At 58.7% G+C, this 12,338-nt stretch overlaps 3 protein-coding genes across 3 annotated transcripts; all 3 read right to left on the bottom strand.

Moving 5' to 3' along the window:
* Positions 1-1,488: 1,488 nt before the first annotated feature.
* Positions 1,489-2,214, bottom strand: LINJ_33_2910 (putative ubiquitin-conjugating enzyme; the record flags this gene model as incomplete). The annotated part of the gene is made up of 1 exon (XM_001468299.1): positions 1,489-2,214. One exon carries the CDS (start codon positions 2,212-2,214, stop codon positions 1,489-1,491), a length of 726 nt encoding a protein of 241 aa, XP_001468336.1.
* A 1,244-nt stretch (positions 2,215-3,458) lies between these two features.
* Positions 3,459-5,927, bottom strand: LINJ_33_2900 (conserved hypothetical protein; the record flags this gene model as incomplete). The annotated part of the gene is made up of 1 exon (XM_001468298.1): positions 3,459-5,927. The coding sequence occupies one exon, from the start codon at positions 5,925-5,927 to the stop codon at positions 3,459-3,461; it is 2,469 nt and encodes an 822-aa protein (XP_001468335.1).
* Positions 5,928-7,235: 1,308 nt separating this feature from the next.
* On the bottom strand, positions 7,236-10,505 carry LINJ_33_2890 (conserved hypothetical protein; the record flags this gene model as incomplete). Its single annotated transcript, XM_001468297.1, has 1 exon — positions 7,236-10,505. One exon carries the CDS (start codon positions 10,503-10,505, stop codon positions 7,236-7,238), a length of 3,270 nt encoding a protein of 1,089 aa, XP_001468334.1.
* Positions 10,506-12,338: the final 1,833 nt, after the last annotated feature.

Here is a 12,338-nt window from a genome sequence, read left to right as displayed (position 1 = left end):
AGAAAGCGAGAGAGAGGGAGAGGGGGAGCCTCCTCATAAATAAATATATATGATAACAATACTAGCTGGAGTGGTTGGATTGTCGTTTGCTGTTCGTGCACATAGATGTGGATCAGAACGTTTTTCTCTTTTTTTTTGTTTGGCTGTGGATATACATTTTTGCGTGCCGGCAACCTCGAGAACGAAACAAAAGGGGATGAGGAGGAGTAGGGGGGGGAGGTGGTGACGGTAGCAGTGATGAAGCATGTGAGCCAGTGGAGGCTGAGGGGCAGAGAGAGTACCGCGTTTAACCAGGCGTAATGAGAGACATGCCATGTTGTGAAGAAGCAGAACGAAGAGAAAGAGAGAAGAAAGCCCAATGCCGAACTCGTCGCCGCATGTGCGTCCAGTTGGTGGTTGGTGCGTCAGCTGAGCCTGGCGAGCTTCACCTCACGTCCTCCATGATCAGGAGCCGTCCTTTTGCCCCCCCCCCCCAATTTTCGCGCGCATCGCCGAAGTGGATGGAGGGGTGGGGCAGTTCTCGACTACCGTGTGACGCGTACCCGGCAACAAGCGGAAGAGAAGGTCTAGGAAGGACGCTAAGCGGGTCTCCGCTGGTTCGCATTCGCGTGTCGTGCTTTTCTTTTCCTTTACGCTCTCCGGGCCTTTTCTGCCGCGTCTCTCACGGAACGGGACGAGAGAGCCAAGGAAACAAAAACAAAAAAGACAAGAAGTCGAGGGATCGGAAAAGTAGATCAACACGCTTGCTAGCTTCGCTACGATCAGGCCACGATACACATGACACATTGAGCAAGTGTATGTTGGTCTCTGGCTGGGTGTGGCAGGGCACAGAAAAACGGCTACCGGGAGTGTTAAAAGCCTTGCACGGCGCTCAAAGAAGCCAATCAGAAAGCTCACAGCGATACAGTCAGAGGACGGAGACACAGAGAAAGAGCGAGCGAGGGAGACTTCGCAGCGAAAGGGCATGGCCCTCTTTCTTTACCGCTGTCTCCGACATGCTCCTCCACGCGTGTAGGTTTGCCCTCTTGAGTTCCCCTTGCCCTCTCCTCTGCACGCAGGCCCCATGTACGTGTGTATCTGATACACCTCTGGCGTCGTCCATCTCCTCCGCGGCACAAGGGCGAGTGCGTACATGGAGACATGCAAACTCACACGCGCATCCGCAAACAAAACATCGTCACAAAAAAGAGGAGTACAGGGAAGACGACCATCACCAGCACCACATGGAGAGCACGCAGAGAGGGCGGGGTGGGAGCTGTAAAGCAAAGGGCATGCACAACAACACACCCCGCAAGAAACGGTGCTAGGACCATCGTGGAGTGGAAATATATAAAAGGAGTAGAGTGTCGCCGCACTGTTGTTGGGATTCCCTTGAACTGATGCGGTGCGGCAGCGACACGTGCAGGTATCCAGACTTGCAACGTGGAACTACATCATCTCAGCCGACAGACATACACAAAATCGGGATTCGAGCGCGTTGGGATTCGCTCAGATGCGGCGCAGCGCTTTCTTTTTTGACTTCTCGGCCTTCTCGGCCGCTGTGGCTGCACCTGGGTGGCAGTTCGCCTCCGACAGGGTCAGCCTGCGTGTGGCAGTCGATGGTGTGCTGCCGTTTGCCATGGAAGATGCTGAGGCAGCAGCGGTGGTGGAGCTGGCGCCGCTCTCCCCAGCTACGGGAGCCGAGGCATCCGCCGTGACCAAGCTGGACGCCTTCTCCGCCTGGACCTCGGGAAGCGTGAACCGCGGCACCCCGTTCGGACGCGCGGCGTTTATAGTGGTGTACATGGCAGCCTTGCGCTCGTATGCTGCGTACTCCTCCAAGATCAGTCGTCCCGCCTCTTCATTCAACGCGCTTTCCGGGTTCGGCTCGATCAAAAGGCAGCGGATGACGACAAGAATGTGACGCAGCCCAAGCGTCGGGGCCCAGTCACGCTTCAGCGCGTTCACGCAGATGTCACCACGCTCGGAGATGTTGGGGTGAAAGATCTTGGTGCGGAAGAAGCCTTTTGGCGGCACTTCTGGATACTGCTCGTCGAAAATGAGAGCAACATGAAAGCGGCCAGCCGCGAACGGCGTCCCCTCCGGACCGTCCAGGTCGAAGTGATACTCGCTCATCGAGTCCGCCGGGCGCACTTGCACACCGTCGACGGGGTGCTCTTGCACCTCCTGCATCTGACGCATCAGCGTCCGCATGCCAGCCGCCGTCAGAGGCATCACCTCTTCCTACTTCGCGACAATTTCTCTCTCACTCTGTGTGTGTGTGTGTGTGTGTGTGTGCGTGCGTCTTTATGAAAATGCTGCCCGACAAACAACCGAGAGCAAGCGGTGGAGCGAGAGAGAGTGTGGGAAAGAAAGAGGGAAGAGTCAATGGTCGAAGCAGGGCAACGACGCCAGCCGAGCTAGTGATAAAGGCAACTGACGCTCTATCGTGCGCCTGAAAGCGTGTCGTCGAGGGTTCTTTTCAAAGATATTTTCAGCTTTTTGTGTTTTTGCGTGTGTGTGCGCGATGCCGTCGAACAGCGGCAGGAGAGGGAGAGAGCTCTGCGAGGCGTTAAAGGGATCCGTAGGAGACTCATTCGCACACACAGACAGAGGGCAAGGAACAAGAGCGCAACGGTGTGTGTGTGTGTGTGGAGGGGGGACTGAGAGCTCTAAGAGCAGCTGGAGAAGAAGGCATCTTGTCGCTGTCGCACGTAGGCGTATTCTACTAGCACACAGCACATCATGGGAAGCGAGCTCACACGTTGTCGCTTGTGCAAGTTGAATAGGGCCGGTATGCTGTGAAAAGACGGAGTAAACCCGGGTAGGCATCCTCCCGTCCTGTTGGCTTCCCCGTGAAGTTCATGTCCGAAAGAGAGAGGCACTCACAATTTCTCCCTGCATCTCTCTCGCTCACCACCTACCAACTAATACACAGGAGCAGCGGCACGTTCGTGCAGGTTGAGGAAGCGCATGTTTTCTTTTTTTGGGGGGGGGAGGGGGGCGTTGCTGTTTTTTTTTTCGCGCAGCGTTTTCGCTGCTCGATGTGACACACACACACACACACACAAACGTACGTGCGTGCGTGCGCAAACTCAGAGACAGCAGCAAGATCCACATCGAGAGAGACGTATTACACCTGTACATGTGAAATAAAGTTTCATGGAAGAGAGAGAGAGACAGACCGACAGACCGACGCTGTGGTTCGTCGGTTGGATCGCTTCTTCGCTTGGTTCCTCGTCAAGAGAAACAAGGGAAGAGGAGTGACACAGACGAAGATACGAGCGAGGCGGTACAAACGCATGCACATGCACAGAGAAGGGCATCAGCAACGCCCTCACTCACGTGCGCCACATCACAGACCCGGAGGAATAATTCTGAATGTGCATAGCGCGGCGGTGCATGTACGTGTACGCCAGCGAAAGAGAAGCGAAGAAGACGGGCGCGCACCCGTTGCCCAGTTTTCTGTTCCTGCAGCCTCACAGCTCCACCTCGGATGCGACAACATCACGACGCAGGGGCGGCGGCGTTGCTTTCGCAACGACGGAATCGACGCGATTTTGCATCGGCTGCTTCAGCCAGTGTTGGCGCTCAATGCCCTCCTCGATATCCACCTCCCGGAGGCTGTAGTGAGTCTGCAGCGCGCACACAACTTGATGCACCACGGCGCGCTCGGCAGCTTCGCGATCGACAAGTTTCTTGCGTGCCTGTGGTTCTTGCATACGGCTTACTCCGCGCATTTCGAGCTCGGTCGGGAATGCAGCACGGTGCCGTGCTTCCTCGCCGCTGATCGTTTCGCGAATTGCCTGCTCGGCCAGCGCAAGGTTGGAGAACAGGGTCGCACCTTTCATTCGCCCACATACGCGCGCTCTACTCATGACGGCGCCGAACGCAAGTGGGAAGCACTCGACCTGTTCCTGCAAGCGCAGCAACACCACCCCAGTCCACGCCGCATCCTGCGCGTACAGAAGCTCCAAAGCGCGGCGGTAGTAATGCTCTTGCTCGACAAGAGCCGTCACCATCAGCTGGAAGCGCCGCTGCAGCGTTTTGCTCGTCGCATGTAGTGCGGCACGGGCCTCCTGCTCCAGGTCCCATACCTTACTCCGCTGGAGGGCGCGGCGCAGCCTTCGCGCACGGTGACTGGCGATCCAGCTGCGCAGGAACCGCTCAAGCGGCAACGTGCCGACGGTGAGCAGTCGATGCTCGTACTTGAACGGCTTCTCAAGGCAGACGTGAAATGCTTCGTCCTCCTCTGTCCTGATTTCGTCACCGAGGATGCTCTCCAGGAGTTCAAGCCGGTAGGCAGCCACCGCGAACGCCGGGTGTGGGGGTAGCGTGAGTGGTTTCTTGCCTTTCTGCTTCCCTTCCGCCTTGTCCGCAAGACGACAGTGCGAAAGAGATGCGCTATCAGTCGCCTCGCAGGAAGCATCCGCGTCGCCCGTATCGGACAGCATCATGGTGGATGGGGCGAACTGCGCTGTCAATGCGGTGGATACGCCTGAAGACAGGGACATGCCCATATCTGTGCTGCTAGTCAGGTGCACCGCACCGCATTCGGCGCTGCCCAAGGTATGGCGGTAGTAGGTGCGCCACGCCGCGTATGACGCCGGCAAACACCGAAGCGCCTCGCTCGTTTCCTCAGCCTCAAGTAGCTCGCGCGCTAGGCGCTCCCGGCGGGCGAGCAGGAACACCCATGTCCCGCGCTGAAAGTCTCGCGTACCGTAGCCGCCGCTCATCACCGGCGTCGCCGCCTTGGAAAGCGCCACTGCGGAAGGTTGATTGTGTTGGTGGTGGCGTGGCTGTTGGTTTAATGGCGAAAGCACCGCCATAAGACAGGGCGTAAAGGCCCCGCTTACATTTCTCTTGTCTTCGCCGTTATGCAGATTGGCGAAGGCAAGAGCTGACGCCAGCAATGTGTGCGGCTTCCGCTGCTGCATCGCTACACCGAGCAGCGGTCCACTGCCCTCCTCCAGCTGCGAAGAGAATGAGGTCGACGTAGACGGCACCACGGCAATGTCGGCGGCAGACGCGGGAAGGAGCAGCGGAATCGTCGCTACGGGGGCCCTGGCGGCGCAGTCGAACACGAAGTCGGGCTTCGCGCTGAGCGCCTCGGGAGGTTGCGTGGGCGATTCTGCTTCTGTGAGTTCTGCCGGCATCTGAGCACGAGACGGTAAAGCTACAAAGTCCAGCGTGCTCAGAGAAGCAGTCTGGTGGAGTAGTGATCGATGAATCTTCTGTGAGAGCGGCGGCGACGTGACGCCATTGCCGTTTACTTTTTCCCGCATGGGATGCAAGTCCATCGTGGCAGCAGCCATTGACGGTTCGCAGGGGACCGCCGCCACATCTACGGTGTTGCTGAGGGGTGGCAGAGGCGGTGAGCAGGGTTGCGAGGTGTGGGTAGAGGAACCCGATTTCGATGTGCCGTGCTGCGGGAACAAGATGTGCGGATTGTTGGTGAACTGCGGGTGCGCCATGCGGGGTAGCACACGGTGTACAGCGTACGACGTTTTCATGCGCTGCGGCGGCAGCGGCTGTTGAGGTGATGGGGTGCCGCTGTCCACGCGCTCATTTCCACTGATGCTGCGCGGAGATAAGGACGCCTGGCATGCATGCCCCCAGTTCGACCGCGCATCTTCCGCCGTGGGCCTCAGCTGCGACGGCAACAGCGACAACTGCGTCTGCGGCACCACAGGCAGCGGAAATACCAATGAGGGTGAGTCTGCTCGGACACCTTGCCCGAGGCCTGATCCACCGCCACTGTCGCAACGGGCCGGCCCCTCCTGATCCCCACTGCAGCGCAAAAGGTGAAGCGGCGACCCTCCGTGTGGCTGTGGAAGAGCAGCATCCGTGGAAGGGGAGGTGTGAGAGGAGTATTGGTTGTACCTGCTGGAGGCGTCGCTGGCACGATCGGCCTCTGCCGGGGAGAGTGCCATCAGCATCGGCCACATGGCGGCAGTCGTCGATTTGGGAAACAGCACTCTGGAAGCTGCATAATTCCTGTGGACACCGCCTCCGTCGTCCGCCAACGGCCCCCCACAGTTGCCAATGGCAGGAAAATCGGCGCTGCTCGGCGGCAGCGAGCCATTATTGCTCCCCCTTGCCACTGCCGAGTTCGCCGTGGCCTTCGCAGATGAGGATGCGAGAGACAACGACCGTGAAGAGGGAATCGTCGCAGAAAAACGTGCCGTATTGTCGTACGCTCGGGAATCCATCCTCGGGGCTGTGCGTGCGCTCGTCAGGTGTCAAACTAGTACCAAGTTTCAGCGCAGAGTTGAGCAGCTGACGCTCTTCTCCCCTCCCCCGCGTCAAGAGACTTCACGCGGTGCCTCTCTGTACGGCCCTTACCGTCTCTTCCGCTCCCGTTCACGGGCAAAACAAAAACAAAAGAAGGGAGGAAGAGGAGGAGGGGGTGCCGAGAGGCCGTTGATGCAGACGGGCGGCGCACCAGGGAGAACACCACGTGCGACAGCAGCGTAGAGGAGAGAGGTAGGGACGGTGGACAGCGGACGAGGCGGCATATGAGGGGGTACCAGCACGACGTATATGCTATGGGAGCGAGAACCGTGGAATAAGGGGGAGGTGCATTGGCATGAGTGACCTCGCCGTTCGACAACGCGGTGTTCCGGGGTTCCGTTTGCCCCATAGAGCAAATCCGCTTGCCTTTACCCCACACAGCATACCTGCGCAGCAGGCAGACTTCTGTCCAACGACATCCTCCGCCACTCTTGCATGTGTGAGCATCTTGTGAGGAGGACGTTGTCTCTCCCTTTCAATGTGCCTGCTACACGTTTTAGTTTGCACGCCAGGGGGCATGGACCCCCCCCCACACACGCACACACGTCTCTCCTCTCCATTTGCACAGTGGTGAGCACAGGAGGCGCAACGGAAACAACGCATGCCGCCCAGGCACATCGATTCCACACTCCAGACGCTGCCGCACTTGTAAACCGGCGCAAGCCAGTGATTTCCTTAGGTGGTGTCTTCTCTGAGCAAAGAGCATACAGAGAGCGAAGACCTCGTGCCGGTCAGTGACACACATGGGAAGAGAATGGGCACAGGGGCTTGTGCCTGTGTCTGTGCGTGCCTCTCCTCCCTCTCCCTCCTCCTCTGCGGAATCTATGAAGTTCAGTCGCATCTAGTGACAATAAAAAAAAGCGTACGCACGCGCACATGCGCAAACACAAAACTCGCGTGCTTCATAGCCACGGCCTCTCCACTGCAATCTTTCTCCTTCACCCTCCTTCACCACTCCCCATCTAGTCGCGCAGAAGAGCTCGGGTGGCTTTCGAAAGGGCCTCGTTTTGATCAAGGAGCTCCTGCAGTCGGGCCTGCTGCGCCGCACCCTCGGCTACTTCGGCGTCGTAGTATGTTTGCATCGTTCGCTGTGTGTCTACCAGTCCCCATGCTGGGAAAGTGTCGCTCAAGGTGCCTTGAGACATCACGGCATCGGAGGTGAAGAGGCAGACTGGCGGAGAGCACGTCGGGCCACTAGGCAGCGGATAGTGTGGTGGCTCATACTTCACATCTGGAGCCCAAACGGCGTTGCTCAACACGGTTGCAACGCGCTCGTCGTCGTCGCCCGACGCACCGAAGGATGTGGCCAAGGAACACGACCGCAAGCTCGGCAGAAGACATGCAGACTCATCCGCAAGCGGGGGTTCCATCAGAGACACACCTGCCTCCATTGCGGAGATGCCAGCCAGTGACGCAGAAGCGTCGTCGCGGGCTGTGGTGTGTTCGAGTCTATCCACCTCCGCTGCGCTGGGGCTTTGCCTCTGATGCTGCTGCGGTTGCTCCTGCAGCGCTGTCGCATGTCTTTCGCTGGCCGAGACCCCAGCACATCCACCGTCCATGACAGCCGGTTCACGCGGGTTTAAAGCCCGCCAGTACACATATCGACGAAACGGGAGCGCGTAGGCCAAGTAGCGGTGCATCGCGTGCCCAGGGTGGCACTGCGCCGCGCGCATTGTACACCGTGTGGCGTTGCGCAGTACACACGTCGCCAGCAGCTCCTCTTCGTCCATCTCGTTCACGCCGGGGACGAGTGTAAGGAGGGTGCGATCGTCAAAGTGGGCCCGAATGGTGCCGTTGGTGAGTGCTGTGAAGGTGCCGATGCCGTCCAGCCGACTTGTCAAGTAGACAACAGAGGCAGCGGAAGCGCTACGGGAGGTGGTCGTCGCCGCGGCTGAGTGGGCTCCCTTGCGGCATGACAAGCCGTGCGCACTAAGCGACCAGCACGACGGCGAAGTCGCTGCCGGTCTGGCGCAACAGTACGCAGCGAGTCGTGGCTGGCCTGTCGATGGCCTGGCGGCGTCAGCCGCACGCTGGGCGGAGCAGTTCACCTGGGACAATTGAATGGCGACGTCCACCACAGAGGCGATGTAGCGGCCGAAGCGCAGGCGGCGCACCGCGTCGTTGGCTTCCAAAGGCGCTACTCTCTTACACGTGACACCCCTGCCCAGCGACGCAAGCGACAGCGCTCCTGCTGCTGCGCTGCAGTGCGAGTCCATGTATCCAGGGAAACGCTGCTCGCTTGACACCAACATCGCGGTGAGCGCCGCCAAGGCAGAGCACGCACACGCAGGAGTGACGGTGGCCGCGGTGCAGCCTCGTTGTAGGCCGTCCGTCAAGGACGCTGGCAAGCAGTAGAGGCTTTGAGGGTCAATGATGGCGACTGCAAGCACCTCCGGAGAGGCTGCTGCGGCTGCTGACGCTGACTGGGGCAGCACGGGAACGTGGCAGCGCAGTGGCGTGATAGTCGATGGCAGGCGCTTGTCTACTGGCGCCATCGCTGCCGCAATGTCGTGCGCCTGAAGTCGGTAAACAGCCGGCGCTGGTGCCATCGCACCAGACGATGACAAGTGAAGACGATGATGTCTAACGGTGTAGCCCTGTCCCTCGAGCGTGGTTCGCACAACACTGCCATCTTCGGCCACCCACACCACAACTTCGGTAGCCCGAAGCGGCGCCGCCGCCGAGGTGCCGCCGAGGTTTCCCTTGATGGGTGTCGCTTCAGCGGACTCCCGCAGACACCAGTACACGGCAGACGGGCTCCCCCGACTCGCGCCGCAGTGGTTCGCCTCGTACATCCAACAAAGTCGCGTTCCACGTGGGTGAAGCGCACGCATCGCGTCCACGGCGCGTGCCGTCCGCGGTGCAGCGAGGTGCGCCGCCTGCAATGCAGTCAGTCGAGAGAAACGACACGGGTTGGTGTTACGGTGCTGGTTCAGCGCACCACTCCAGCGGTGCGGTTCAGGCAAGCAGCCATGCCAGGAAGCAGAACGGCTGACATTGTCGCCGGGCTCTGTGCCTAGTGCGCCGACGCTGGTGTGAGACGGTGACGCTGGCGCCGCACTGGGGGCGCTGCTTTCCCTCTCCGCTCCAGGAAGCTCTGCGTCCAGCTCTAGCGCCAGCAGCAGCATCGTCCGCCACGCGTCTGGTGGATCACGCACTGGGAACGTCTGCTCTATGCATGTGAACAGCAGTGGCGCCGATGCAGAGCCCGGGGGAGAGACGGAGGAGGACCAGCTGGGCGAAACTGGTGACAGATGCAATGCCGCAGTGTCTCGCGCGTGAAACGACTGCGGTAGTCGCGATCCATCGCTGCGAGTCACCGGAGCTGGCCACCGCACTGTGAAGGTTTCGCGGTGCACCGCAACCGTCATACAAACACGGCGCAGAGCACACCATAGCTCGAGTACCGTGCCAACGGGCACTTCCTTGGGGAGCGCGACACTCGAATCATCGCCATACCCTGTGTGCGCAGGTGGGCTCTCTGCCACTCTCAACTCTGCCGCACGCTCCAGAGTAGTCGGAGCCGCGGCCGTGGCATCTATGAGACATGACTCTGGCCCCGGTAGAGAGTTCCGCGCCGCGCTTGGAACCACTGGCTGCCGCTGCGTAGCGGCTGAAGAAACGGGCATCCACTCGCGAACGGTGCCAAACACGACGTGTCGCCGGAACAGGTCAGCGCGCCGCTCCAGCAACAGGGTGTCGATCGGAGGCCCCGACTCTTGCCACACGCCACAAGATCCCACCATCGAATACGCCGGTGTCACCGAAGAAGCGCTAGCTGGCAACAAGGAAGGCGAGAGAAGAGGTGCAGGGATTTCTGAAGGCAGCAGCGACGCCAGCAGCCGCGGCTGTTCGCTGAGGCTGTTGAAGATTTGGAGAGCCGCCCGCACCTTACCCACGTCCCTGCTGAGCGTCCAGGCTGTAAAGCACAGTTCGCGGTTATCGTCATCATCGTCGTCGGGGTCGTCGATCGAGTCGACATATTCAACTTCTGCGGCAGCGGTTGTCGGCGACAGCCGCTGCCGCCTCTCCTCCTGCTGTCGCCGGCGGGCCGCGTGACTCACTGCCCGCTGCGTGTCGCGAGGACTAGGGTTGCTGCGCACCGCTACGAACGTGTTCATATTGTCCACAAAAGACATAATGGTGCCGTCGGCAAAGATGAACTCCGCCCCGCCGTCATCCCACGCGGAAGCGCGGACAACAGAGTCCGCCAGGGGCGACGGCCTCAGCATGGATGACCAAAAAAAAACACCAATGAACGGTAAAGAAGATGAGGTGCGCGAGGCCTGGTCTTTGTGTGGCTCCGTGCACCACACGCGCAGCGATCCCTTAGCGTTTTAGTGGCCACTACAACCGTAGCCCGTCCCTCACTTCTCAGCGGAGTAACACGAGTGCGTCTCTCTCGCGGAGCGGGGCGGGCCAAATACGATGAAGAGAACCGTAGCCAGAGTGCGAGGGACAGCGCAGCCGCGTAACGAGAGAAAAGAGAAGGACGCATGAGCAAATGACGACGTGAGAGCGATGACCGATACATACAAAGCCTACGTTTGATTGATCACGATGATGCTGGTATAGATGGAAAGCTGTGCGTCCCTGCATGCGGGTGTGCGCAGAACTCGCGATATCGACTCGGATCGCCGCACCGACACTACTACCCAACATCTCAAATTGCCCGCCTTGGTGATGGCTGCTACTTCGCTATGGATATAGTGCGCACTCCTACCTGCATACGACACGGGGCATCAGTGGAGGTTGCGAGGCGTGCGCTAGCGAAAAGGGAAGGGGTGGCACAAGACATGCACACTGCGTGCTGCCATTCAGCATTTCGCCCCTCTTCCCTTCTGGCTGCCACTCGCAACCTTACCACGAGCAGCACAGGCCCGGCGCAGCAACACCACAGAGACCGGTCTCTCCGCCGCGACAACTCTGCGCAGTCGTCTGTTTCTGCTTCGTTTTTGTTGTGTGTAGAAAGACTCACGTTATCATGTGCAGTAGCCGCTGCACATGCCGCCGCTACTGCTGTATATCTTTTTTTTTTTGCTTTTCGCCTCATTACTGCCGATGAGACCAATGACCTTTACCCTTCACCTCGTGCAGCTTATTTCTTGATAGCTTCTTTTTTTTTTCAAGGGGGGATGCTTGTCTGCTCAGTTTGACTCATGAGGGAAGAATTGGGGAGGGTTCAGCAGTACCACCTACACGCATACGCACACGCTGCTCAAACATGATGGTGCCATTGAGTTCACATCCTCACGTTCAAGAGGCATGTTTTTTCTTGGTTGCTTGCCTTGTCTAGTGGCCGTGTTCCGTTAGCTCACGTGCGTGCACGAGAAACGAGGAGGAGGGAAAGGAGCATCTGCGTCTCATCAATATCAGAAAGAGAAAAAGAAAGGCAAACGACAGAACACCAACAACCATGAAAAATAAAAAAGTTACTTGGGGGAGAGAAAGAGCGAGGCACTTGTGTGACGCAATTAACACACGCGCGCCACTCTCTCTGCGCGCACACCCGCACCAACGCCGCGATCGAAAGACGTTGACATGAACGCACCGGCACCAACAAGAGTGCTGTCTAGCGAAAAAGTCGGCACACTCACGCACAAGAGGTAAAAACAAAACGAAAGCGAGGCACCGAGGAGGAAGAGAAGGAGGAGAGGCGTTAGTTACGAGTCATGTTAATCACATACAAAGCAAGGAAAGGAACCAAGCACAGGCGCTTCTCCAAGGACGGCCACCACCGTCATCAACCGCGGCACACGTCGAGTGTGCGAATACAGGGACAAAAAGAAAGGGTAATGACAGTGGCTCTCTGTGTGTGTAGGGGGGATCGCCGACAACAACAACAAAAAAGCAAAACCGAAAGAAAAAAAAACAGTAAAAAGGATAGCGAACGGTGCGAACGTGTGAGCAGGCGGAACAAAACGTCAGAAAAGGCAAAAAAAAAGCAATGCAGGATGAAAAGGGCAGTGCACCGGTGCCATCGCGTACGCAGGGAGATGAGGAGAAACATAAAGAGACCGGGACAGAGGAAAGGATAGGCAGGATGATGGCGCAGACTGCTGCGC

This window comes from Leishmania infantum, chromosome 33 (genome assembly GCF_000002875.2).
Source record: "Leishmania infantum JPCM5 genome chromosome 33".
Classification (NCBI taxonomy): Eukaryota; Euglenozoa; class Kinetoplastea; order Trypanosomatida; family Trypanosomatidae; genus Leishmania; species Leishmania infantum.
The sequence above is the reverse complement of the archived record's forward strand: the minus strand, read 5'-3'. Positions and strand labels throughout refer to the sequence as shown.